This window comes from Carassius carassius, chromosome 12 (genome assembly GCF_963082965.1).
Source record: "Carassius carassius chromosome 12, fCarCar2.1, whole genome shotgun sequence".
Classification (NCBI taxonomy): Eukaryota; Metazoa; Chordata; class Actinopteri; order Cypriniformes; family Cyprinidae; genus Carassius; species Carassius carassius.
Window position 1 is genome coordinate 21,272,776 of NC_081766.1, and position 24,165 is coordinate 21,296,940.

The window sequence follows — 24,165 nt, forward strand, 5'->3', positions numbered from 1 at the left end:
ATGCCAGTTATGTAGGATTTTTTCTGTTTACTTAGGTGCAAGATTCTAGTGACGTCATCAGTGAGGGGCGGGTCAGAGTGGTCTTCTCTGTACCCTGTGAACCTCAGCTTGATGCTTTAATACAGAACCAGCATGTAAGTCTTGAGTCTGTCAAGAAGGATTTTAATGGATTAATTTTTTTCAGTTTACTTTGTTAGTTTTGGCCTGGGTCTGCTTTTGTTTTCAGATTTGACCAATAGTCTTTTGTTCTTGTTCAGAAATACTCTGTGAAGTACAGTCCCGGGTATGTGCTTGCCTCCCGCCTTGGTGTCACCAGCTACCTCGTCTCACGGTTCTCCGGAAGCATCTTCATTGGAAGAGGATCCAAGAAAAAGTCAGTGGAATTCAAGTTTATGAATAAAACAGTGGATGGTTTGTTTAGTTTCTATACGATTTATTTCATCAATGTACTCTCTATATAGTGCCTTGCAAAGTATCTGTAAAAGTGCCTTTTTTTTTTTTTTTTTGGATTAACTGTCCTTATTTTTATTTAAAAGCACTGTATATGTTCATCTCTGCAACAATGTAAATGTAAATTTATTTAATTCGGTCCTCACAGACAATCAATCATACAAAAATAAATGAAGTTATACATAATATCCGAAAAGGTGTAGGCTGAAGCCTCTGCTTATTACGCCTACCCTTTGTACATAATTATCAATCAAATGAGCGACACTTTTTACTAGTAGTGATTAATACAAGACACACATACATATACAAATTATATAAAGAAAAAAGAAAAAAAAAGGAAGGAAAAATAACTTTTTAATACCCGTTAAATTAAATAATTATTAACCACCTTGTTTTTAAACATTTTCTTGAATTTACAAAGTGAATTACACAATTTGAATTCCGTATGCAAATTATTCCATAGATTAACCCCTTTGACAGATATGCATCTATTTTTTGTATTAGTTCTTACCCTTATTTTTTTAAACATATGCATTCCTCTTATTCCATACTGACTTTCTCTTATTTCAAACAGTCTGTACAGTATAGAAATTTACTAAATCAAAAAATTTTAAAGCATTTAAATTGCTAAACAATTGATTAGTTGGCTCGTGATAGTCAACATGTTTTATAATCCTTATTGCTCTTTTTTGTAACATATATATTGGATTTATATTGGTTTTATATGCATGTCCCCAAACCTCCACACAATAGATCATGTATGGAACTATGAGCACACAATACAAAATATATAATGAATTCTCATTCAGAATATGTTTAGTTTTATGTAATATTGCAATGGATTGTGACATTTTTCTTTTTACATGATTAATATGTGGTTTCCAACATAATTTATGATCTATTATAACACCTAGAAATTTATTTTTTTATATACTCTATCTATTTCCTCATTGTTAATCCTAATTTTAACTTTATTAAAACTCTTTCGATTACCAAATATTATGTTATGTTAATGTTATGTCTAGTATTATTTATCCATCTCGAATCATGATACATTTCACAGGTATACACAATATACCCCAGGATCAGAACAGTTGTCGGTTTATATATATATATATATATATATATATATATATATATATATATATGATACTGATTTCTGTCAGTTTTGGATATTTTAATTAGACAGCTCATTTCTTGTAGTTTAACATTTAGATTACTTTTGCCATCATCTTACCCCCACTTAAAGTTAATCTTTAAAAACACTAAGAAATCAATAACACTTAAATTGTATCTTTAGCAAATCTCAATGAATAGATGTTCTTCATACTGTACATAATGTTTGATTGCTAAATTCACTTGCAGCATTGAAAATGGCTTTAGTTTTTGATGTTTGATCTTTAATTATCAGTGTATAGGGCATCCTTTTTTTAATATTGGTCCATCCACAGAATTTTGTTTTTGTTGTTTAACAGTATAGATATTTTCATTAATGAACAATATTCTTTTCATTTTTTGATTGGTTTTTGAATTAATGCTGCTCTGTTCAGTCCTCATGGTGAGCAAAAAGCCAACGTGGGCCTTAATCTCAAGTTCAACAAGAAGAACGAGGAAGTTCCAGGCTACACCAAGAGAACGGAGAAAGAGTGGCTCTACTCGGCTGCTGTAGAGGAACTCTTAGCTGAATACTTGGAGAGGTGTGTATTTGTGTTGGAGGTCGTGTGTGTGCTTGCAATTGTGCCTGTGTTTATGCAGATATTAAAAAAATTCTCCTTGTCTCTCAGATTTTCAGAGCTGTTTGACTTTGTAGCACGAAACAGTCACGATGACGTCTTTTATGAAGATGACATCTGGCCAGGAGAAGATGAGAATGGGTGTGTTTTGAATCTGTTTTAGACGAGCATTAATACGTAGAATGCATATCACTTTATTACCAATAATTAATCCGATTGCAGTACATTTTCAGCATGCCAGACTTTGTAATAGTGACTGTTTATCATTGTGATGCTTTAAATAGCACTGAAAAGATCCAGGAGATCCAGGGCTGGCTGAGAAACCATCCAGTCAGTTCTTCTTCCCGAGCTTCATGTGATCTGCAGATCCTGGACGCTGGCATTGTGGAGAAGATTGAAGAAGAGCTGGAGAAAACAAAGGTGATGATCACATCCAAACCTCAAGAAGCCCAGATATTGTTCCTGTCTTTCTGTTGATGATGTGTTGATCTCTCTGCTTCACAGGCAAAGAAGATGAACAAGAAAGTACGGGTCACTGTGAAACCCCACTTGGTTTTTAGGGTATGTGTTTGTCGATGTTTATATATTATATGTATTTGTTTTATATACTGTACATATAGACAGAGAGAGAAAATATACTGTGTGTGTGTCTACAGCCTTTGGAGCAGCAGCACGGTGTTGTTCCAGATCCTGACGCAGAGTATCATCTGTTTGACCGTGTGGTCAATGTGAGAGAAAGCTTCTCTGTTCCTCTCGGCCTTCGAGGAACCGTCATTGGCATCAAAGGAGGTAAAAGTGTAAACCCAACGCAAACTCTCCGGCATCCTTCTGAATCTCGTTTTGTCCTTCATTCTTTGTGTTTCCTGTTCCATCAGCTGAACGCGAGGCTGAAGTTCTGTATGAAGTGCTGTTTGATGAGGAGTTTGCTGGAGGACTCACTGTCAGGTGCAGTAGTTATTTATCTCAGTGGATGATGCAAAGATTAGAAATTTAGATATTTTTTTTCAGCATGGATACATTAAATTGTTAGAAAAGTAACATTAAAGAAAAGTATAATGTTACAAAAATCGGTATTGTAATTTATTATTATTTTATCACAGAAATAAATTACAAGAAAAAAAAAGTTTAACTTTTAAATTGTTATAATATTGTACAGTATTGCGTTTTTTGCTGTGTGACGCTGTTTCGTTGAGAAAGCAAAACTACTTTGTTTTGCCTTCCAAAAGAGGACACGACTAGAAATCATGTTTATATCACGTCTATAATGGGTTTTTGTTTACGTCCAGTAGCTCCAGCCGGACAGGGCATCACAATATGTTAGGGTCATAACATTTCTGTCACACAGTATTCAGCCAATCACAATGCACTAGATAGCTGGCCAATCACAGCACACCTCCCTTTTCAGACCGATGAGCTTTGTAAAAATCTACGCGTTTCCGAAGGCGTAGCATAGAGGAGAAACAATAATGTACAGTATGTGGAAATAATGTTTTTTTTTTTTAACCTTAAACCACATAAACACATTTCATTACACCAAATAATGTTCTTTTTAGCAGCATCATATGACCCCTTTAAAAGTCTTAGCCACACCAAACATTTAAACTGTCGTTTATGTGAGTGTCAGACAGGGTTCTAAACGCGTCTGTTCTGTGTGCAGGTGCTCTCCGGGACGTGGCTATCGACTGCCGCCCAGTGCCTTAATCAACCTGAGCCACGGCAGCAGAAAGGAGCACGGCTCTCACAAACTCACTGCCATCGTCAAACCCCAGCCCTCATCCTCATCTCATTACTCACACAAGAGTCAGCTGGGAGGCCTTAACCACTCGCCATGCTCACCGTTTATCCCTACGCAGGTAATGGACACACATTCATCCCTCATAACCATGGCCCCAACGACTCTACTGATACCGCAAATAGGTCATAAAATATCCTCCTTTACACTCCTTGTGCTAGAGTCTAGTATCTCTGAAGCAGTGAGTTTGGACTTTAGCACAGGACTGGGATGATTTAACTCGTCGAGGACTCTGTACTTTTCATTGGATTTATATGAATAGATTTTTAATGACGTAAGGCTCGATTTACTTCAGATTGATCAAATAAATGTTACAAAAATGATTTTATATTCATATTAATCTACTTTTCATTTTAGACATTCAGATATTACTAGTTTTTGACATTGTTTATATATATTTTTTTGCAATTATTATTTATTAGATGGTCTTTTTTTTATTTTTTATAGAAAATGGAAAAAAGATTTGAACCGATATAAAAACAGATTTGCATGAGCACAACGACTCAAAAGTTACTAGTTGTGTGCTAAGTCTGGTCCTAATATTAAGGGGTAATTACATTAAAGTGGAATTAAGTAGAAATCTGTGAAGTGCAAACAGGTTCCTGTTCAGTAATGCAAATGGGAGTGTGTTGTTCCATGTGAAGATGGTCTGATGGTGTTGAATTTCCTGTTGACAGCAGCAGAATGGCCGACAGAGTTTTAATCTCAGGGCTGACACTCAGGGCAACAGAAACTCACCTCACAAAGCCCTCAGCCAGAAAAACCAACACAAGGTAGGAATTGTGCGAGGTTAATAGGCCTTACTGCTCTGGGGATTGTCCATGATCCATTATCCAACACTTTTCTTTGTGTTCCTCTAGGGCTCTAGGAATGAGAAAGAGTTCAGTAATGTTTGGCAGTCTCTTCAGAGTTCAGGAATGCCCCAGAAACCACCGGCTCACTGGCAAAATAAGGTGAGTACTCTCTCTTACTCTGTGTGCTTGTGATCAGTCTTATCGTTAACTAAAAATACAAATAGAAAATAGAAATTGAGGTTATTTTATTTCAGTAAGGTGCAAAAGGGACATTTGTTTAAAGTCGAAGTACTAAAATGAGTAAAAAAACCAAAAAAAAAACAAGGGTTACACAAAATTACTAAAACTTAACTCAAATGAAAATGTAAAAATAAAAACTAATCCAAAATATGAATAAATGCTAAGAGAGTACAGTAATGATGCTAAAATATCACTGGTTATTATATGACGTTTACCTGGTGTTATTTCTGACAGGCTGGGAGGAGCAGTGGACCGATGCCACATCAGCACCAGCTGGAGGGACAGAGCAAACAAAGCCAAGGCAACGACCCATCCAGCAAGCTTGTATGTTTTCATATTTCATACATCACCGCAACAGTATAATTCAGCTGTCAAGCCCCAGCATTTGATCACTGTCACTAGTTAAATTAAATGACCTTTACATTTGGCATTTATATAGTAGCTTATATTCTAACATCAGGTTTTCTTTATTGGCTTTCTCCTGTATGTCGTACTAAATGCTTAATAAGTGTTTATTGATTTTGCAGGCCTCAGGTGGCAATATTAGACTTCTGAAGAGAAATGAGGATGTGAATATGGATTTCGTGCAAAGGCCTTCAAATAAGGTTTGTGGCTTGTGTGTGGAATGGGATGGTTTACCCAGAAATGAAGTTCTTCAAAATATCTACTTCTGTGGTCTGCAGAACAAAGTCACATAGGTTTGAAAGGACATTGCTTGATCATAATTTCTCAACCTCAAGTTGTTCTAAACCTGTATGATTCACTTATTTTGCTGAACACAAAAGACAGATTGAACAGATAAACGAATCTTGTGCATGTTTGGAAACAACTTACAGTACCTTCAGTTGCCGGTCCCCCATAACTGTCATAGTGGGGTTTTTTTTCTTGATATTATTATGAAAGTCAGTGGTGACCAACAACTGAAGGATGAGGAAATGATGACAGACTTTTCATTTTTGGGTGATCTATACCTTTAAGGACCTTGTATGTTTGCTTGAAAACATCTTCTATATCAACCAGTATTTCTGGAAGATAAAAGCTACAAATAAACCTGAACAAACAGCTGCAAGGACAACCATTATCTGTTCTTTGCTTCCCATTGAACTCCTATCTAAATCAAACCAACTGCGTGACAGTGCGGATCACTGCAACGCAGGAGGTAAATTGATATGCTGGAGCCAATTTACAATGCATAAACATCCTAAATAAATGTTCCACTTTACACTATTACTCATGAGTTGTGCAATGATTTAAATCTAAATCTAAATCATTACCTTAAAATAATAATTGCCAGATTTTTCTATAATTAGGATAATTTTAATTTACAGTATTTATTTATTTGTTTACAGGCATCTACGGAATTTGAGGAGCTTATAGCCAATCTGAAGATCTCAAAGGATTCTGAGCATGTCCAGAATCATTCACCTACAGAGCCCAAGAACCAATCAGGAGAGCCTCTTTCCCCACAGTCCTTTGCCATGGTTTGTAATCCGTGGTTCCTGAATCCACAGCACAAATGAGTGTGAAAGTATGGCTATTTAAATGTCTTCTGAATGGTCTTTTTTTTTTTCTTTGAGCAGAAAGGAACTCTGGTATTGAAAGAAATGTTGAAGATTGACTCTGGACCCAGTGGCCCTGATTGCACCGGTGGCCAGGATTCAGCAAACCCCAGTGTTCAGCAGCAGAGCAAGAGGCGCTCCAGCAAAAAACTAGGTACTGCAATGTGTCAAATCAGAACCAGAATCAGTCCTGTAAGATTTCAGGCTGTGGAACTTTACTTTGTTAGCTAGATGATTAATCCTCAAACCTGAGATGCACCGTGAATAATTGGAGGCGATATCTGTCTCCCAGCTGCTCGGATAAATACTCCTCAGACTGATGTGCCAGCAGCGGCTCCTCGTCCTCCTTTGGCTGGCCAGCCACCCCTCCTGCCCAGCCTGGCCTCTGAACTCGGGCGAGTGTGCATGGGCCTTGGGATGGGACCTCCAGAGTTTGCCATCCTCCACAACAGACAGGTTGGTCCATCTCACAAACCCCATCCACATCTGTGTAATCTGGAATAATGTGGTTTTTAGTAGACAGTAAATACACAGGAGCTCATGAAATGCCCACAACTGAATATCAACAAATGGGATTAAACTAAAATCGTTATTTACTAATATGCAATGTAAACAATTTGTAAAATGTGCTGCCTACAGATAGCATAAGATCATCCATAAATCCACCCAGAAATAGATATGAAAAGACAATCATAATTAAATTATATTTTTAGTTGGATTTGGTTAGATCTTTACAACAACAACTCTTACCAGAAAGTTGGAAGAAGATGAATAAAATGCTCAATACCCAAGCCATATGTTGTCATAATTGACATAAAACTATGGGTTTGATTCACTAATAATTGTGTGGATTATTCATATCCATACGCAAACATCTGACAAAAATTTCCTGTTAAAAGCCTGTTCACACCAAGACCAGTGTGTGGTGTGAAAATATGGTGCAATAAACATTTTAATTTGAATGAGCAGTTAATGGATCTCTTTAGAATGACCAGTGTGTCAGTTCCGACATTTATTATTATTATATATATATATTTTTTTTTCAATTTAGAATACTTTTTTTGGGCTTAAGTTATTGATATATGAATATTGGAAGTTCATTCACCGATTTCAAGCACAAATCTGTATGTAGTTCAGTGAATGAGACCTATTTTATTTTCTCTTTTTCTGACAGAGTCTGACAGTGTGTCAGGTGAAGTTGTCTAATGGCCTGCTGGTTCACGGTCCTCAGTGTCAATCTGAAACTGAAGCTAAAGAGAAAGCTGCTCTCTTTGCTCTTCAACGATTGGTAACTATAGTCCAGAAATTATCAATATGTGTTAATTAACAGAAAATAAATAAAATTATATGTGATAGTACTACACGAGAGTTTTCTCATGGTATAATAAATGATGTGCCTTAATGAAAAATAGAAGAGTCTGTAATTATTTTAGTACGTGTTCACTGCCAAATGAAATAATTTTGTCTTTTGCAGAACTCACTGGGTTCATTGCCACTCCCTCCTCCCATATTCCCCGGAGTCCAGCAGATGAGGCCACTTGCCCCTCATCCGTCCATGTTTGGTCCCCCGGCAGGTCTGAGTATATTGTCTAAGTTCTGTTAAATCCTGTTCTTCTATTTCAGTTGTTTTTTACATTTGCACTTGATCTGATGTTTCATTTACACAGGTTGTCTTCTGATGCCCCCACAAGGCTATGGACCTCTTCATTGGGGGATGCAGTTTCCCCACCAGGGCCAGCCGTTCTATGGGGGGACTTTCCCTGGAGCACGGGCCACTGTGCCATTAGCAGCCAGCGGATCCCACAATCAGTTTGTTCCCTTACAGGTGAGAACTACTTAATAACATTGACAAAAATCTAGATTTTTTTTTGTAATATATACATATCGATTCAGAATATTTGAAACCGTTTCAGTACTCTTTTTCCATAGTATCGATACTCTGGTGCTAGCTGCACGTTTCTGACATCAAGTTGATACACACAGTAGTGTCTATTTTTATTAAATAGCAATATAGTTAATTACACTGCTTGTTTTAGAACGAAGCATTACACTGTGATCATTTACACACGTGTAGTTCATGATCCAATGTTTGCATCTCAAAGCGGTTCATTATATTTCCAGAGAAATAGATTTTGAGCCACAAATAAATGTGAAGAGATTTTAAAATATGAATCAAATTCGCAAATATTAAACAAAATCAGCAAAATCATGTGGTTAACTGACATGCAAATAAATGAAAAAAAAAAAAAAACATGAAAAATGGGTAGTTATATTAACCTTCATGACTGGGGTTGGGTAACGAGAACCGCTTCCAAATTTCTACGAATTGGGGATTCGATAAGACGTGCATTCTGAGTCCTGCGTTCGCATTCTATTGTGATTTTAAACCATTTATGGTGCAAAAAGGGTCCGCTCTCGATCCATTCTGTGCATTTCCACTGCAGAAAAAGTAGGATTTTGATATATGGCCCAAATTAAGTCAGTATATCCTCGTAAACAGGACTTTTGTCTTACATGAATGTAAACCGATGAGAAAGAAAACGCTTGTGTAACAGTATTTTTAGATCGGCGTGCGTTCGATGTTAAAGAGACAGCAGCCTAATAAACATGCTGCCTGTCACTAATGCTAATCAAAGAACATAAGAAAATCATTCACTGATCTAGATTCAATATCTTTCGTAACTTTAATGAGGATAAATCTATATTTTATTTTTGAATCGAAAAACTATGCGATGTTTTAAAACTTAAAACTAATGTTAAAACTTAATGTTTTCAATATCTGAAATTTGTTCGTTCATTAATGCTATTTCTAATTGATTTGTTTGTTCCCATTTTATTACTGACTCTTTACATGTCTTTAACAATTTCATGTTTGAAATGTATATTAGTCTAGATGTTATTGCTGTGCTATTTTTGTTAAAACCATCGGCAAAAGTTCCTCTTGTAGGCCTAAGTGTTCTGTCAGCTGCTGATTTCCGCTCATGTTATTCAGCTGCAAACAGAATGATTTATGATATAGACACAGAATAAATATGTTTGACATCTGAATGTTTGAATGTGTGACTTTTTTTTTTTTTCTTATTGGAATCAAAACTAGGAATCGGTAAGATTTGGAATCGATAAGCAGAATCCGAAATCGGAATCGGATTACCAACCCTACTCATGACTGTGCATCAAGGTCAAAATGTCTTTTAAAATGTTCGGTAGTTTGATCAAGATTAGTTCAGGCTGTAAAAATCATGTGGTGGAGCTCCCCAGAAACTTTTATGATATTTATGGATTAATAGTCATTATATCAATAATCATTATATTTACATTTATAAACTGTGCCTAAAAACTTTTTAGAAAATAATAAATATAAACACGGATGTATTGAGGTTTTTATTATGACATTTTTTTTAATTTATATTTTACACCACAATATTTTTAAGTCGTTAAATATAAACTTGATATAAAACTCATTCAAAATACAGAGTATCACAGACACACTTATTTGTCATTGACCCTTTTATCCTGATAAATAACTGTAGCTATAACATGCTATTGTTACTTTAGGTGACCAAGAAGACCGTTTCAGGCAGGACCAAGAACCTAGAGGCCAAGCAAGTGTCAGGCAGCTCTGCCTATGCTGGCCAGACCCCAAGCGCTGGACTGGCTGCTTCTCCCCCAATGCCTGAATCAGCCCCCAAGACCCCCCCACCCATCAGCACCCACGAGCCCACAGATAAGTCCACCCACAAGACGCCCAGGCAGAACGCCAATCCTCACACGCCCGGCTCGGCCTCCAAGCGGAAAAACCGGAAACTGGCAGTCAACTTCGAGGCTGCTAAAGTGACAGACTGAAATCATTTTCCTGCGCTTTCCAACTCTCTTAAAGGGGAAAACCCCACATTTCACAGCATGAAACAAGATTAGTTTGAGTCGAGGTAGTGGTGGAAAATGTTTTATTGATATTGATTACTGCACAAAAATAATCATGAAATGGGTTTTACATTTACCTCAGCGTTTTCCTCCTTTTTTTTTCCCCCTCCCCAAATCAGATCCTTAATCTTTTATCATGTTCACTGGTTATTTTGTGATGCTGGATTTTACTATTCAAAGTGCAATAATTAGTTTTGTAGACAGGACGTTATGCACAAGGAAGGAATACAATGTGGCTGCAATACATCTGTACTCTCATTTCATTGTTTCTCTGTTGCACAATGTTGTAGTCCTGCAAGGAAGGATAGAGATAATGCTAACACATGGTGTTACTCAGAAAGCAGTAAAGCTGTCAGACTGAACTCTTGATCTAGTTTCAGAGGTTCAAATTAAGACCAGTTCTGTGCTCGAAGATTTGTTGAAGCATTCAATGGAATGTTTCATAGACCTAAAAGAGGAGTTAAAACCAGCTCATTATGTTCACCAAACCAGGAAGCACCCTGATTTAAGCAAATGTAATCTATGTGGATTAATGAATGTCTCTGTGTTTGTGTATATAAGACTAAACATGGTCCGGCAGGGGATACAAACTTCAACATGATAATAAGATGCCTTTCTAATATGATGTTGCTCGAATTGTGAACAATTTAAACTGGTTTTATTTTTGTATTAGCTTACCTTTATTTCTTGGGGAGCTGTTTGAGTTTTGTGGTTTTAAAATGAATTTTGTGTATTTCGATCTATGGATTTTATATGCACCATTTTACAAATGGATAAATAACAATTGTTAATATTTCTATGCTGGCACCCTTTTTCTTTTCATCTTCTTTGCGTATTTGTATCCTACCAGATCTCTTTTGTCCAAGTTTTAAAAGATTGCAAGTAAACCCTTTTATTTTTAATGACATTTGAGTTGTTTATTTAATGACTTGAAACCAGTATGACAAAAAATGAGTGCACCTCCTAGCAGGATGGTGTGCTGGACATTTTGTTATCGTAATAAACATTTTGCTATGATAATACCTATGATCTTGTGCTCATTATTATGGCTTCTCAGGAGTGTTTTGGTGATGCTTACGTGATTTTTAACTCTTTCGAAACGGTTTTATATGTTGAAATGTTTTATTTCCTTAAAAATCCAACACTAGCAAACATAGTAGGGCCTGGCTTATAAAGCTATTCAGTTATGACCTCAGTTTAAAGGCCAACCCAGAAAATCTGTTAACAAGTTCCTTTTTGAAATGCAGTGATTTATTTAGCAGCTTATTAGCAAAAAACACTGCAGCATCTAAGTTCATGTTTGAAGCATGATTGATACTCATGTTTCAACATGTAAAAGCCTCTTCCAGTATAATGTTAATCACAGTTTAATTTGCTCATATATCAAAAGACAAACATTCTAAAATTCCTGAGGGAGCAAGTCTTAAAATAATTTATTTTATTAAAAGCCGGGTAAATTATACAAATGTATACACAAAAGTGCCATTCAAAAACACTAAATTCATGAAATTTATTACGTCTTTTTATTGACAATTTTCTTTAAGCAGGTGCTGTAGTCCCTTATGATTTATTCCTGTGCATTGTATCCCATTTATGTGGACCCTGTTCACAGACTGTGATGACCATTCCCACAGTTAAACCATAAATCTAATTTTTTTTCAGTTTTTTTTTTCATTTTTAATAAAATTACTGTATGCTACGTATAACATTACCTTGGTATTAAATTACAAAAACTTAGTTACCACTTCTGCCGGACGACAACGGTTGAGGGAGTGATTTGGAATAACAAAGTCCAGTAAACGTTAAAACTCTTTGCACTACAAACCAGTGTGTTCATAATTAACATAATACATTAAAATAATATGGTAGACACCGATTTGCAATATCAAGCAGCAAAATTAGCTGTTTTGTAAGGCTAAAAAAAAAGCTGGAAGCGGTTGAGAGGGCCAGCAGACCCATATAAATTTACAAATGGCCGTGCCATCTATTACGGGAAAAATAAGATTGATAGAAAATCATCCAAATATGAATATTTAATCTAGTAAGAACCCTGGAATGTGAAAATGGTCAATTTCCGAAAAGCTCCATTATTTAGCAGCGAGTCCACATGACGTCAGCAGGCTGAAACTGCTGCTCTGTCTCTTTAAGAACTCTCCACACCTATGGACTGATGTGTGACGTGCAGTGACCGCCTATATTTTGGTGCCCCACTACTGAGATTGACCCATCCATTTCAAGTTCTCGGTAACTTTTATCTCTCGCTGTAGAAAATAAGCGACTGTTTTTTTTTTATTTTTAATTTTTTGGCTGAAATCGCAACTGTAAACGTTAGATGTTTCGTTTGCCGATTTAAAAATCGCGAGATCACTTGCGCGAGTGAGTTTAGGGCACACATACCTATGCTTTCGGTTATCATTTGTCCATTCAGAACAATGACGTGAACACACTGAATCGGCCTTTTAACGGATTAAAAGCCAGTGGTAAGGCATTCAAGTCTATGAAGGAATGAAACTCAGAGGTCTACGGAACAAAGTTGAAAAGGGTCATTTGACTGAAGTGTGGATCCTCCCTGTCATGCTCACACACAGCCATGGTGACTAAAGTATCCCAGCAGCTTTCTGAGTGAACGAGTTGTGCAATGGGGACTCAGAGAAACGGCTTCAGCAAACGAGAGACTTTCATTCTCTCTGTTGATGTGGGAACAACCTCCATCAGGTGTCATGTGTACGATAAGAGCGCCAGTATCAGGGGGTCCTGCTCCGCGAAGGTAAGTGACTGACCTGACATTGTGCCAGTGCCTTGCTCGATCTGATAGCAGCTTCCTTGTTACAGGTGTCCTTACTTTATCCTCAGCCTGGATGGGTCGAGATTGAACCTGAGGATCTGTGGAAGGGCTTTGTGACTGTAGTCAAAGGAGCAGTTCAAGGTCAGACATACAACGTCCCCCAAAACTTTTTGGACACTTAAATTACTTTTCAGAAATTATGTCACTGCATCAGATGTCAAAACATCAAACCTAGTGGCATGCTTGCAAACAAATTATCTTTAACAAATATTGCACTTTAAATAGCAAACTGCGATCAGTCTCGCTGTGTTTGTGGGGATAAATTGTATTTTAATTAAATTTAGACACCATTTAATTAAATTTAATAAAAAATAAATAAAAAAAACATGAATCAAGCCCAACACATTTACTTCTTCTGCATGTCAATTTTTAACAGGTTTATTATATAAAGTATCATTCATTATACATGTACTTTTTGAGTAAACAGGAAGTGCAACTAATGCACAGCAGATAGTGTTATTGCACATATGTTTATGTGTAATATGGACACTGTATAATTTTACAGTCCAAACGTCAAGTATACTAGACTTTAAAAGTCACACAAAAATGTTATATGAAAATATTAATATAATATAATTTTAAATATATAATATAATATGATATTAATTAAATACAGTAGCATTACTTTCAAATGCTGCCTTTTATGAATATAATTTTATGTTTATCAATCAACTAACAAGCAAACAAACTAAGGTATAAGGTGTTAATGTACTTTTCAGGGCTACTGTAAATCATGTTGATGTGCAGTCTATTAGTGGGACATCGTCTTGATTGAAATGCTAAAAAGCACTACAAATAAAGATGTGAAAACTCATTAAACTGAAATAATCTTTTTAGACATCGTAGTTGTATTTACTGTAAGAGGTGCCAGGGGTGCATATCAGTTTAGATAGAAGGGCCTTTAAATATCGTCTCAGACAAAGGGAGGCTTCGGAGTCAAAAAGGTTGAGAACCTCTGTGATGAATGTAGGTCCATGATTTTAAAGGTTAGAGGAGTGATAAGACTCCTCTTCTCTCTCTTTGGTTTAGACGCTGGCTTACAGATGTGCCAGATGGAAAGTCTCGGGATCTCAACCCAGAGGGCAACGTTCATGACATGGGACAGGTCCGTTTACACTGAATCCTGTCATTGTTCCGCAGAAAACTGAGTGAACTGACTAATGTAGGATGAATTGTTTTGTTATCATCCCCAGAAACACGGGGAAACCGTTTCATAATTTCATCACCTGGCAGGACTTGAGGGCGGCCGAGTTGGTGAGATCGTGGAACAGGTCCTGCACTATGAAGGTGAGGCTGCTGTGCATGATGTCCTCTCCTCAAACACATTTCTCTCTCCTTGTGATGAACACTTGTTTTAGAGAGTGTTTTATGTCTAGACGTGACCCATTCAGAAATACTAGAGAATGTCAGAATCTCAGTGGACAATTACTGGAATAGACCAGTCAACATAATCCACATGACCAACATCTTGGATTGACATTCACTATTCATACATTATTGCATTATTATTACTTTTAAAAAGTTTTAATAATACAAAATATTTCAATTTCTAATAAATGCATTAAAAACCTTGAAATAATTTAATTGTTTCAACACAAAATATTACTATTTTGAACACTGATGATGATATTGAGAAATGTTTCTAAAGGACCATTAGAATGATATTAGAATGACTTCTGAAGTATTGTAATATATGTGTGTATATATATATATATATATATATATATATATATATATATATATATATATATATATATACAAATTAAAAAGTTTTTTTTATTTGTAGTAATATTTTACAGTATTTTTTTCTTACTGTATTTTGATCAAATAAACTCTTCCTAGATCAGACTTTTCAAAAACTTGCCAACTCCTTTCTGAACTTTTGACTTACAGTTAATTCATTCCAGTTTACAGCAGTTTATTACGAAATACAAACTGTGTATTGTTTGGACCGTGACATTTTCTAGAGTTTGTCATTCATTGTGTACATCAGTGAATGAGTGTTTCATTCCAAGTCCCGTGAGCTAAATGAGCAACTCAGCTGTTGAAGACCTCGTGAAGACCTCGTGGCGCAACGGTAGCACGTCTGACTCCAGATCAGAAAGTTGCGTGTTCAAATCACGTCGGGGTCAAGTCATCTCGTTAGGGAAGTCGTGGCCTAATGGTTAGAGAGTCGGACTCCCAATCAAAAGGTTGTGAGTTCGAGTCCCGGGCCGGCAGGAACTGTGGGTGGGGGGAGTACATGTACAGCTCTCTTTCCACCTTCAATACCACGACTTAGGTGCCCTTGAGCAAGGCATCGAACCCCCAACTGCTCCCTGGGCGCCGCAGCATAAATGGCTGCCCACTGCTCCGGGTGTGTGCTCACAGTGTGTGTGTGTGTTCACTGCTCTGTGTGTGTGCACTTCGGATGGGTTAAATGCAGAGCACAAATTCTGAGTATGGGTCACCATACTTGGCTGAATGTCACTTTCACTTTCAAACATGAACCCCTCTGAATGCTTGGACACGGATTGACTAAATATCTGTGCAAGGTGATGACAGGGAATGTGGATGGGAATATTTGGCCTGTGAGTATCTTTGTGACACATGCTAAAAGTACGCAGGTCTGAGTCAGCAGAATTCCATGGTATTTCAGAGCAAACATCCCTGTGTAGTCACAAGTAGAACTGGTTATTTGTGGAACATTTTTGAGTATTTTATCATTGAGGGCAGAGGTTGAGATTAAAGGTTGTGGTCTGCTTTTTTATTTTTATTTAAGTTCCTCTTAGGGCTTTTTGGTTTTTGGTTCCTCCCAAGGTTTCAGTCACCGATTGAGTTTTGGTTCCTCGCCACTGTCACCTTTGGCTTAATTGGGGACAGTTTCTGGCATTATTGTTCGGCTTTAACTAACTTTAATTAAAAAACAGAATGTTTGTTATTTTCCTCTTACCTTATTGAAAAACCATTTTCCTGTTTAAATACATTTTCAGCAGGTTTGAATTTTTCGGTAAACCTTTGTTTGAAGGCACATTTATTTTCATGTATGTTTTATGGCAGACCGTACATGGAGTGATGAAGACGCTGCACTTCCTCACCAGAAAGAAGCGGTTCCTTGCCGCCAGCCTGGTAGTTTTTTCCACCCAGCATGTGTCTCTGCGTCTTGTCTGGGCCTTGAACAATGTTCCTCAGGTAAACCAGGAGTAGTTAAGATATGACATTCAGCATTTTTCTTCTGTAGGGCAGGTTATATTTAACCTAACCTTCTCTCTTCTCAGTTGCGGCAGGCGGTCGAAAACGGCTCCTGTTATTTTGGGACCATAGACACCTGGCTGCTGTACAAACTGACTAAAGGTGGGTATTTCACTATGAAATAGAAATGTTGTCCTGATGTATAGAAGTCACTTGAATTTCTGAGTGCATAGTGTTCTCAAAGATTCCTTTGAGGGGTTGCTGAAATAAAACCAGTTAGATCTGTAGGCTCTTTAGAGTGATCAGCTCAATGAAAGCGTGCCACAGATCAGATGTCTTACATCACTGACTGACACTATCCTTAGAAAGCAATTTCCCCTCAACCCTTGACAAAAGAGTAATGAATGTAACACACCAGTGTAATGAGTAGTAGATAATCATAAGTAGTCATATATACAGTGATGATTTTACAGTACTTATCACATCATTGATATGGGTGGCCAGGAGCCAGTGAGAGAGTGTATTAGGGATGCATCGATCCGATACTCCGGATCGGTATTGGCTCCGATACTGGCATTTTCTGCTGATAAGGTATCGGTCAGACGAGACCGATCCAGATCCTCTGTATACTATTCTGTGTTATTGTTGAGCCCCACGAAAGGCACAAAAACATTATAAAGCACCAAAACGTTTTGTTCTAAAGCTGTTCCATGTGATGTACAGATTAATATTGAAGTCATTAAATTGAAGTTCACAAACTCTTCTCTCCGCTGCGGCTGTCTGTCATCCTCCATTCAGCAATCAAACGGTGTGTTGCGTTCAGTTACTACAGTCACAACAATGAAACTCTCTTCAAGAGCTCATAGTAACTGAGGTTTAAAACTGTTCAAAGAAATGGCTCAATAAACCAATGCACAGATTTAATACACTACGTACAAATATCTCTTCCCTTTGTACTAGTGATGCCCGTTTCTCAAACGAATCGTTTGATTTAACCGGTTCTTCTTAGTGAACCGGTTGAACCAGTTCCACAACTCAGACTAAATAGTTTGAAACGTCTCGTGTCTCCAGTAAGCATTAATCCACAAATTACTTAAGTTATTTACTTTTTTAACGTGGCTAACACTCCCTCTTAGTCTAAATAAACCAATATCCCGGAGTAATCCGTTTACTCAAACAGTACACTGACTGAACTGCAGTGAAGAGTGTACAGTGTATTGTACTAACTGTTCTATATAGACTCGGAAGGGCTGGGCAGCTTGCGCACTGAGACTCACCTGTGATTTTTTTAGAATCTAGAGTATCTTTTGCTGAATTATCCACTAGTTAATAATAGTATTTTTGTCATAGATTATGATTATATATATATTTTTTCAATTGTTATTTTTCACTAAAATGAAGTTGTCTATATGTAGTAGATTGTGTTTAACACAAAAGAGTGATGATCAGGTTATAGAAATTCTACATTGATTAAAAAAAAATACTGTGCTTGTATCGGATTGGATCGTTATCGGTATCGGTAGATACTCAGAATTTTCGGTATCAGATCGGTTCTGAAAAAAATGGAATCGTTGCATCCCTAGTTTCAAGCTGTTTAATTAAACTATCGCTCAGAACTTTGGGGATGGTATGATGTTTTAAATTATAAGAAGTCTCTTATGTTCACTAATGCTGTATTTATTTTATTTTTTGTATTTATTTTAATACAGTAAAAACAAGTCTTTAAAAGAAGTGTTTTCTATTTTAATATCTTTTCAAATGTAATTTACTATTATGATGTCTTGAGTATCACATGGTCCTTTAGAAATGATTCTGATATGATGATTTAGTGGTCAATTTTTATGATCAGTAATAATAATGCCTATTATTGTCCATTTTGAAAATGGTTGCTGCCTAATATTTGTGAGTAAACGGTGATACATTTTTTTTTAGATACTCAGAATTCTTTGATTATTAGGAAGTTCTAAAGAGCAGCATTTGTTTGAAACCAAAATCTTTTCTAACATTATGAATTTCTTTTGTCACTTTTGATCAATTTTATACATCCTTGCTGAATAACAAAATTCTTATCAAACCCCAAACTTTCAAACGGTACACATTTTTGAATGTACACATGCACATTATTAACCAATCAGTAATTATGAATTTATGGTTGTCCCAGAGATGGATGAATTATATATATAACAGCTCTGGTTATGATTTAACAGGTTAGCAAAATGGTTGCCAGGTTGAGACAATCTGAACGTTAGACTGGGAAAAATTCCTTGTTGTTGAGCTTGGCATGGCATATTTTTTAAATGTGTGGTGTTTTATTGTTTATTTGTTTATTGCAGGCCTGGTTCATGCTACCGATTACTCGAATGCCAGTGCAACAGCAATATTTGATTCCTATCAGGTCAGTTCCAACTGTAGAGTTACTATATTTGTATAATTGCTGTTATCTGATCATTACCTTTGGATTGTGGACTTCAGTACACAGTGCATTGAGACATTTGACATTTAAAAACAGAGTTAGAGAGTTCACCCAAAAAATGAAGGTCATCATTTATGCTCCTTCATGTTGTCTGTTGTCCCAAACCTGTATGACTTCCTTTCTAACATGGAACACAAAAGGAGAAAATGTGCTATTCTTGAATATACAATTGCTTCATTTGAGGAACAGGGCAAAAATGTTCCACTTTGCCATAGCACATAACGATTTAAATTAAATCTAAATGTTTCTCAAAATGAATGCACATGCCTGGATTACTGGTGCACAGTATTCTAAAAGGTTTGGGTCAACAGTGAGTTGGTTTAAAAAAATTGTTTTTATTGTTCTATAATTTTTTGGGGGTGAATGATCTTTTTAAGTCTTGTCGTGTGTGTGTGTGTGTGTGTGTTCTTCTATCTTTTCATCACACAGTGTATTAGAATGTGCTTCTGTAAGTAGTGCTTGTTCATAGGATTCTGTCTGTTCTCATTGTGTGTGTGTGTGTGTGTGTGTGTGTGTGATCATCAGATGTGCTGGAGTGGATTTATTTGCTCACTTCTCTCTATACCTCTGTCCATCCTACCCAGGGTACAGAACACCAGGTACTCATGCACCCTGAATTGCTCTGATATTTCAAGAATTCTGTCTAGTCCACTTTTGACTAAACAATCAGTGCTCTTTTTTCTCTTATTTAGTCATAAATTTGGCACATGTGATCCATCCATATTCGGGGTGCCCATCCCAATCATGTCTGTTGTGAGTATAAATGCTGTCATGCAGTTTTAATAATATGTGTGTGTGTTTGATTTTGTCTTGTTGGTGCCACAACCCTACCTTTCGTGTCTTTTTCACAGATGGCGGATCAACAAGCAGCCATGTTTGGAGAATGCTGTTTTGACACTGGTGATGTGAAAATTACTATGGGCACAGGGACTTTCATGGACATCAATACAGGAAACAAACCACACACGTCTATAGCCGGTATGACATTCCAGTGCTGATCTTATCAATCAAGCTTTTCAGAGTAAACTGGAATGAAAGACATGCTACTAAACCACTCAAACGAATAATTCTAAGCCAACTAAACAGCATTTTAGACCGCATAAAAACAAAATTTTTGTGGCTTTTAGTTTACACTCCCATTCAGAATGATCTTTATTTTATATATATATATATATATATATATATATATATATATATATATATATATATATCCAATAACGGTGCATTAAATCGATCAAAGAGGAGGGTGAAGACTTTTATTGTAAAAAAAAAAAAAAAAATGCGTCATGGTTTCCACAAAACATTAAGCAACACAACTGGTTTCAGCATTGATAATACAAATGTTTTTTAGCAGCAAATCAGCACATTAGAAGGATTTCTGAATGATCATGTAGTAATGATGCTGAAAATTCAGCTTTTTTGAATAAATGACTTTTTTTGAAATAGAAAACACTTCTTTTAAACTGTCATAATGTTTCACAATATTACTGTTTTTACTATATTTTCGATCAAATAAATGCAGCCTCAGTGAACATAAGAGACTTCTCTTATAAACATTAAAAATCACTTTCCAACCTCAAACCTTTGAACAGTCGTGTACATCACTTTAGGTTAGGGCACGATTTGTTGGTCTCTCTTTATATCTCTTTATTTCATCTGTTTTCTGATAAGGCCTTTATCCTCTGGTGGGCTGGAAGATCGGTGCTGATGTTGTGTATCTGGCTGAAGGTAATGCCGCTGGAACAGGTGCTGCCATTAAATGGGCCCAGGATCTCGGTAAGGACGAGGACTAATGTGCATTTACAAGCCTCCACATTTCTGAACTTGAATATATATTTTTCACTACATAAAAACATAAAACATTCCAGATCTTCGTAGCGTCATTTTTTTGGTGCCTGTCTTACAGAGCTCTTTTCTGATGTGACGGAGACTGAGGCCATAGCCACTAGTGTGGAAGACTCAGACGGCGTGTATTTTGTGCCTTCTTTTAGCGGCTTACAGGTGTGTGTGTTTGTGTGTGTATCCATGATACTGTTTTTAAGTCTCTGTTATCTCAAGGATTTGTTGTAAATATGAGAGGTTTTTAAACGGTGTCATGTCATTTCAAGATGTTCTCTCTTTATGTGGTGCAGGCCCCTCTAAATGATCCTAAAGCTTGTGCCTCTTTCATGGGCTTAAAACCATCCACAACCAAGAGACATCTAGTCCGAGCCATTCTAGAGTCTATAGTGTTCAGGTGAGCTCGAAAGATTTGACTGTATCAACATAAGATCTCTCCTCAATCAAAGAACGTGATCTGTGAAAGCTGTAAAACATCAGAAGGGACATTTTGTGTCAGAATGAAAAATTACAACACTGTGCAAGCCAAATTAATCAATCAGTTCTCTTTACATAGTGCTGCATTGCTTCAAATCATCTGTCATTGTTCTTGTTCTGATAAAATGCAAGATAACATTAATAAATGATTAATACTGGTGGAAATTAAAATATCTGAGCATCAGAACGTTGCAGGACAATGTAATATTCTTTGTCCTCAACTGCATATCCAATCCTGTTTGTAGACTTTAGCTTAGTATTTAACACTTAAGAATTTACAGGTTATTTATTTTAATTTTTTTTAACTGCAGGCAATGGTCACACAATTAAATTTATAGAAAAGACCAAGTTTATCCCCAGAAAACCTGCAAATTCTTAGGCCACTTCTAAATAAATTTGAGATTGGACCATATACACACACGCACGTATATGGAATTTTTTTTCTGTTTCTTTATGTTTTAAATTTTGATGTGTGTTATAACTAGAGATGCATGATACATACCTTATCATGGATATTGGATTTGGATATTGGATATTGGAAAGAATTTTCTTTTTCTTTTTTATATCGATCGGTTTTTGGATTTTTGTCTCACTTAGATTATTAAGTTATTATATAAATATTAACTTTAATAAAATGTAATCTCCAGCAAATCTCAAAATGAATATCCATTTTTAACGTTGTCAAAAATAGATTAACTTTTCCAACCCCATCTAGTGTGTAAATGCAAGTTTTTATTTATTTAAAAAAAGCTAGCAGTTTAATATGATTGTGTATGTTCTGATTCTGATTTTCAGGAACAAGCAGCTCTTTGAAGTCATGCTCAGAGAAACCCGTATTCCTATCACTAAAATCAGGTGAGGGTCTCGCTCTGTTAGTTTGTCGTTATTACATACAGTACAGACCAAAAGTTTGGACACACCTTCTCATTCAAAGATTTTTCTTTATTTTCATGACTATGAAAATTGTAGATTCACACTGAAGGCATTAAAACTATGAATTAACACATGTGGAATTATATATGGAATTATATACATAACAAAAAAGTGTGAAACAACTGAAAATATGTCATATTCTAGGTTCTTCAAAGTAGCCACCTTTTGCTTTGATTACTGCTTTGCACACTCTTGGCATTCTCTTGATGAGCTTCAAGAGGTAGTCACCTGAAATGGTCTTCCAACAATCTTGAAGGAGTTCCCCGAGAGATGCTTAGCACTTGTTGGCCCTTTTGCCTTCTGTCTGCGGTCCAGCTCACCCCTAAACCATCTCGATTGGGTTCAGGTCCGGTGACTGTGGAGGCCAGGTCATCTGGCGCAGCACCCCATCACTCTCCTTCTTGGTCAAATAGCCCTTGATGCCTTCAGTGTGACTCTACAATTTTCATAGTCATGAAAATAAAGAAAACTCTTTGATTGAGAAGGTGTGTCCAAACTTTTGGTCTGTACTGTAGCTTGATCCTGCCTGTCTGAACGTTTGGATATTGCTACACATTTACAGGGCAGATGGAGGTGTTTGCACCAATAATTTCATCATGCAACTCACAGCTGATCTGTTGGGGCGTAAGATAGAACGTCCAAGCCACTTTGACATGTCCTGCCTTGGAGCTGCTTTTGTTGCAGGACTAGGAACAGGTGAGGAACAAGCCACATTAGAATGCAAAAAAGAAACCATTCCTTATCTAGGCTTAATTCATCTTAACTCTATAAAGTCTATTGTATCATAATTGGTACACAAATTTTAGATGTTAGAATAAATTGTTAATCTGGCCATATTTTTTCTAAATTGTCCTGTAGGCTACTGGAGGAACCAAGAAGAGCTGAAGAAGCTTTTGACCACTGACCAACATTTCCTTCCCCGGAGGAGTAAAGCAGACTGGGACAAGGGCAGTCCATACAGAAGTGTACTGCAGAGCTGGGAGAGGGCTCTTCAGCGCTCTATGCACTGGTACAGCCAGCCCTGATTTCCCAGAATACAAGCTGATTCTGTAAACTCCATGTTCATGCGAACAGGTTTAGGGCGGTTCTCTCTCACACCGAGAAAACACTTGAAAAGTATGATTTCCAATCTGGATTTGGAAACTCGCTTATCAACTGTTAGTTGCAGTTTTGCCAAATCACGAGGGATTTTACAGATTTACATCTTGTTTGTGTAAATCCAAGTCACCTAGCTGTGAATCCAGTGTAATTGTGATGATGAGGTGACAGGCTGCAGCACAATTCTTACTTCAGAATAAGACCGATGTATTGTTATGATTTTGCCAATCAATACTTTAGTCATTAGACACTAAAAATCAATAAGTGCCTTTATCCAACTACTGTTTATATATATATGAACAAATTAATTTAACTTGCTACGTGCCTTAATGAGGTGCTTTTGTACAAGAGGTCATCAGTGAGGTGCCTCAGTTACTCATCTCCCAAAAGATGATATCTCACCCTAAAGGAGTATTGTAATTATGTGTAATTTGTGTTGTTTACATAGATGGGAGTTAAGAAAAAATCACTGCGCTTTTATTTTTTTTCATCATACATTGTTAACACACTGTGCATTCATTGCATGTATGGTAATTTATACAAGCATTCATTAATGCTGTTGTAATTTTCATGTAATTTTAGTTGATATTTTCTAATTGCATATATAGTCTTGGCATTGTGTTTTTTTTTTTTAAATCAACTGTATTTCATATTTGTATTTCAATATGTTGTATTTCAATATTTGTAAAGATAAATGTATTAATAGATTGTCTAAGAACTCTTAACATTGTGCCATGTTTCATGTCAGTATGTGAAATTAGTTGATTTTGATAAATATTCAGGTTCAAATTGTATGCATTGTCATGCAATTAAAGCAATGGTTTTCATTGTGGGGTCACG

The 24,165-nt window shown here is 36.5% G+C and overlaps 2 protein-coding genes and 1 non-coding gene across 6 annotated transcripts in view; all 3 read left to right on the plus strand.

The window, feature by feature from the left end:
• LOC132155091 (5'-3' exoribonuclease 1-like) overlaps nt 1–11,509 on the plus strand; it is a 77,479-nt gene extending 65,970 nt beyond the window's left edge. For 2 of the 4 annotated variants that reach the window (XM_059563877.1, XM_059563876.1), the window contains 20 exons: nt 36–134; nt 258–373; nt 2,001–2,147; nt 2,235–2,324; nt 2,468–2,603; nt 2,688–2,744; nt 2,840–2,972; nt 3,059–3,128; nt 3,841–4,036; nt 4,653–4,748; nt 4,836–4,928; nt 5,244–5,333; nt 5,537–5,614; nt 6,359–6,490; nt 6,590–6,722; nt 6,861–7,024; nt 7,743–7,856; nt 8,043–8,142; nt 8,236–8,393; nt 10,124–11,509. In XM_059563877.1, coding sequence (XP_059419860.1) covers nt 36–134; nt 258–373; nt 2,001–2,147; nt 2,235–2,324; nt 2,468–2,603; nt 2,688–2,744; nt 2,840–2,972; nt 3,059–3,128; nt 3,841–4,036; nt 4,653–4,748; nt 4,836–4,928; nt 5,244–5,333; nt 5,537–5,614; nt 6,359–6,490; nt 6,590–6,722; nt 6,861–7,024; nt 7,743–7,856; nt 8,043–8,142; nt 8,236–8,393; nt 10,124–10,411 — 2,490 coding nt within the window. In that variant the 3' untranslated portion in view covers nt 10,412–11,509. Of the gene's footprint in view, nt 1–35; nt 135–257; nt 374–2,000; nt 2,148–2,234; nt 2,325–2,467; nt 2,604–2,687; nt 2,745–2,839; nt 2,973–3,058; nt 3,129–3,840; nt 4,037–4,652; nt 4,749–4,835; nt 4,929–5,243; nt 5,334–5,536; nt 5,615–6,358; nt 6,491–6,589; nt 6,723–6,860; nt 7,025–7,742; nt 7,857–8,042; nt 8,143–8,235; nt 8,394–9,665; nt 9,747–10,123 lie in introns of all 4 variants that reach the window. The other 2 variants (XM_059563879.1, XM_059563878.1) reach the window with 2 other exon arrangements.
• A 1,157-nt stretch (nt 11,510–12,666) lies between these two features.
• Nucleotides 12,667–23,971, plus strand: LOC132155096 (putative glycerol kinase 5). Its single transcript, XM_059563883.1, has 16 exons — nt 12,667–13,256; nt 13,322–13,415; nt 14,364–14,439; nt 14,528–14,621; nt 16,374–16,505; nt 16,592–16,667; nt 18,839–18,900; nt 19,504–19,577; nt 19,671–19,731; nt 19,830–19,956; nt 20,650–20,754; nt 20,885–20,979; nt 21,111–21,214; nt 22,090–22,149; nt 22,790–22,923; nt 23,086–23,971. The coding sequence occupies exons 1-16, from the start codon at nt 13,128–13,130 to the stop codon at nt 23,250–23,252; spliced, it is 1,590 nt and encodes a 529-aa protein (XP_059419866.1). The 5' UTR covers nt 12,667–13,127; the 3' UTR covers nt 23,253–23,971.
• On the plus strand, nt 15,395–15,466 carry trnaw-cca (transfer RNA tryptophan (anticodon CCA)). The gene has a single exon. It is a non-coding gene; the product is annotated as a tRNA-Trp (tRNA).
• Nucleotides 23,972–24,165: the final 194 nt, after the last annotated feature.

Excerpts from the sequence above, each read along its gene's own strand:
- LOC132155096 (XM_059563883.1), top strand. The coding sequence starts at position 13,128 with ATGGGGACTCAGAGAAACGGCTTCAGCAAACGAGAGACTTTCATTCTC. Across the intron at positions 18,901-19,503 it reads CAATATTTGATTCCTATCAG|ATGTGCTGGAGTGGATTTAT; the intron begins GTCAGTTCCAAC and ends TGTGATCATCAG. Across the intron at positions 19,578-19,670 it reads CCCAGGGTACAGAACACCAG|TCATAAATTTGGCACATGTG; the intron begins GTACTCATGCAC and ends TCTCTTATTTAG.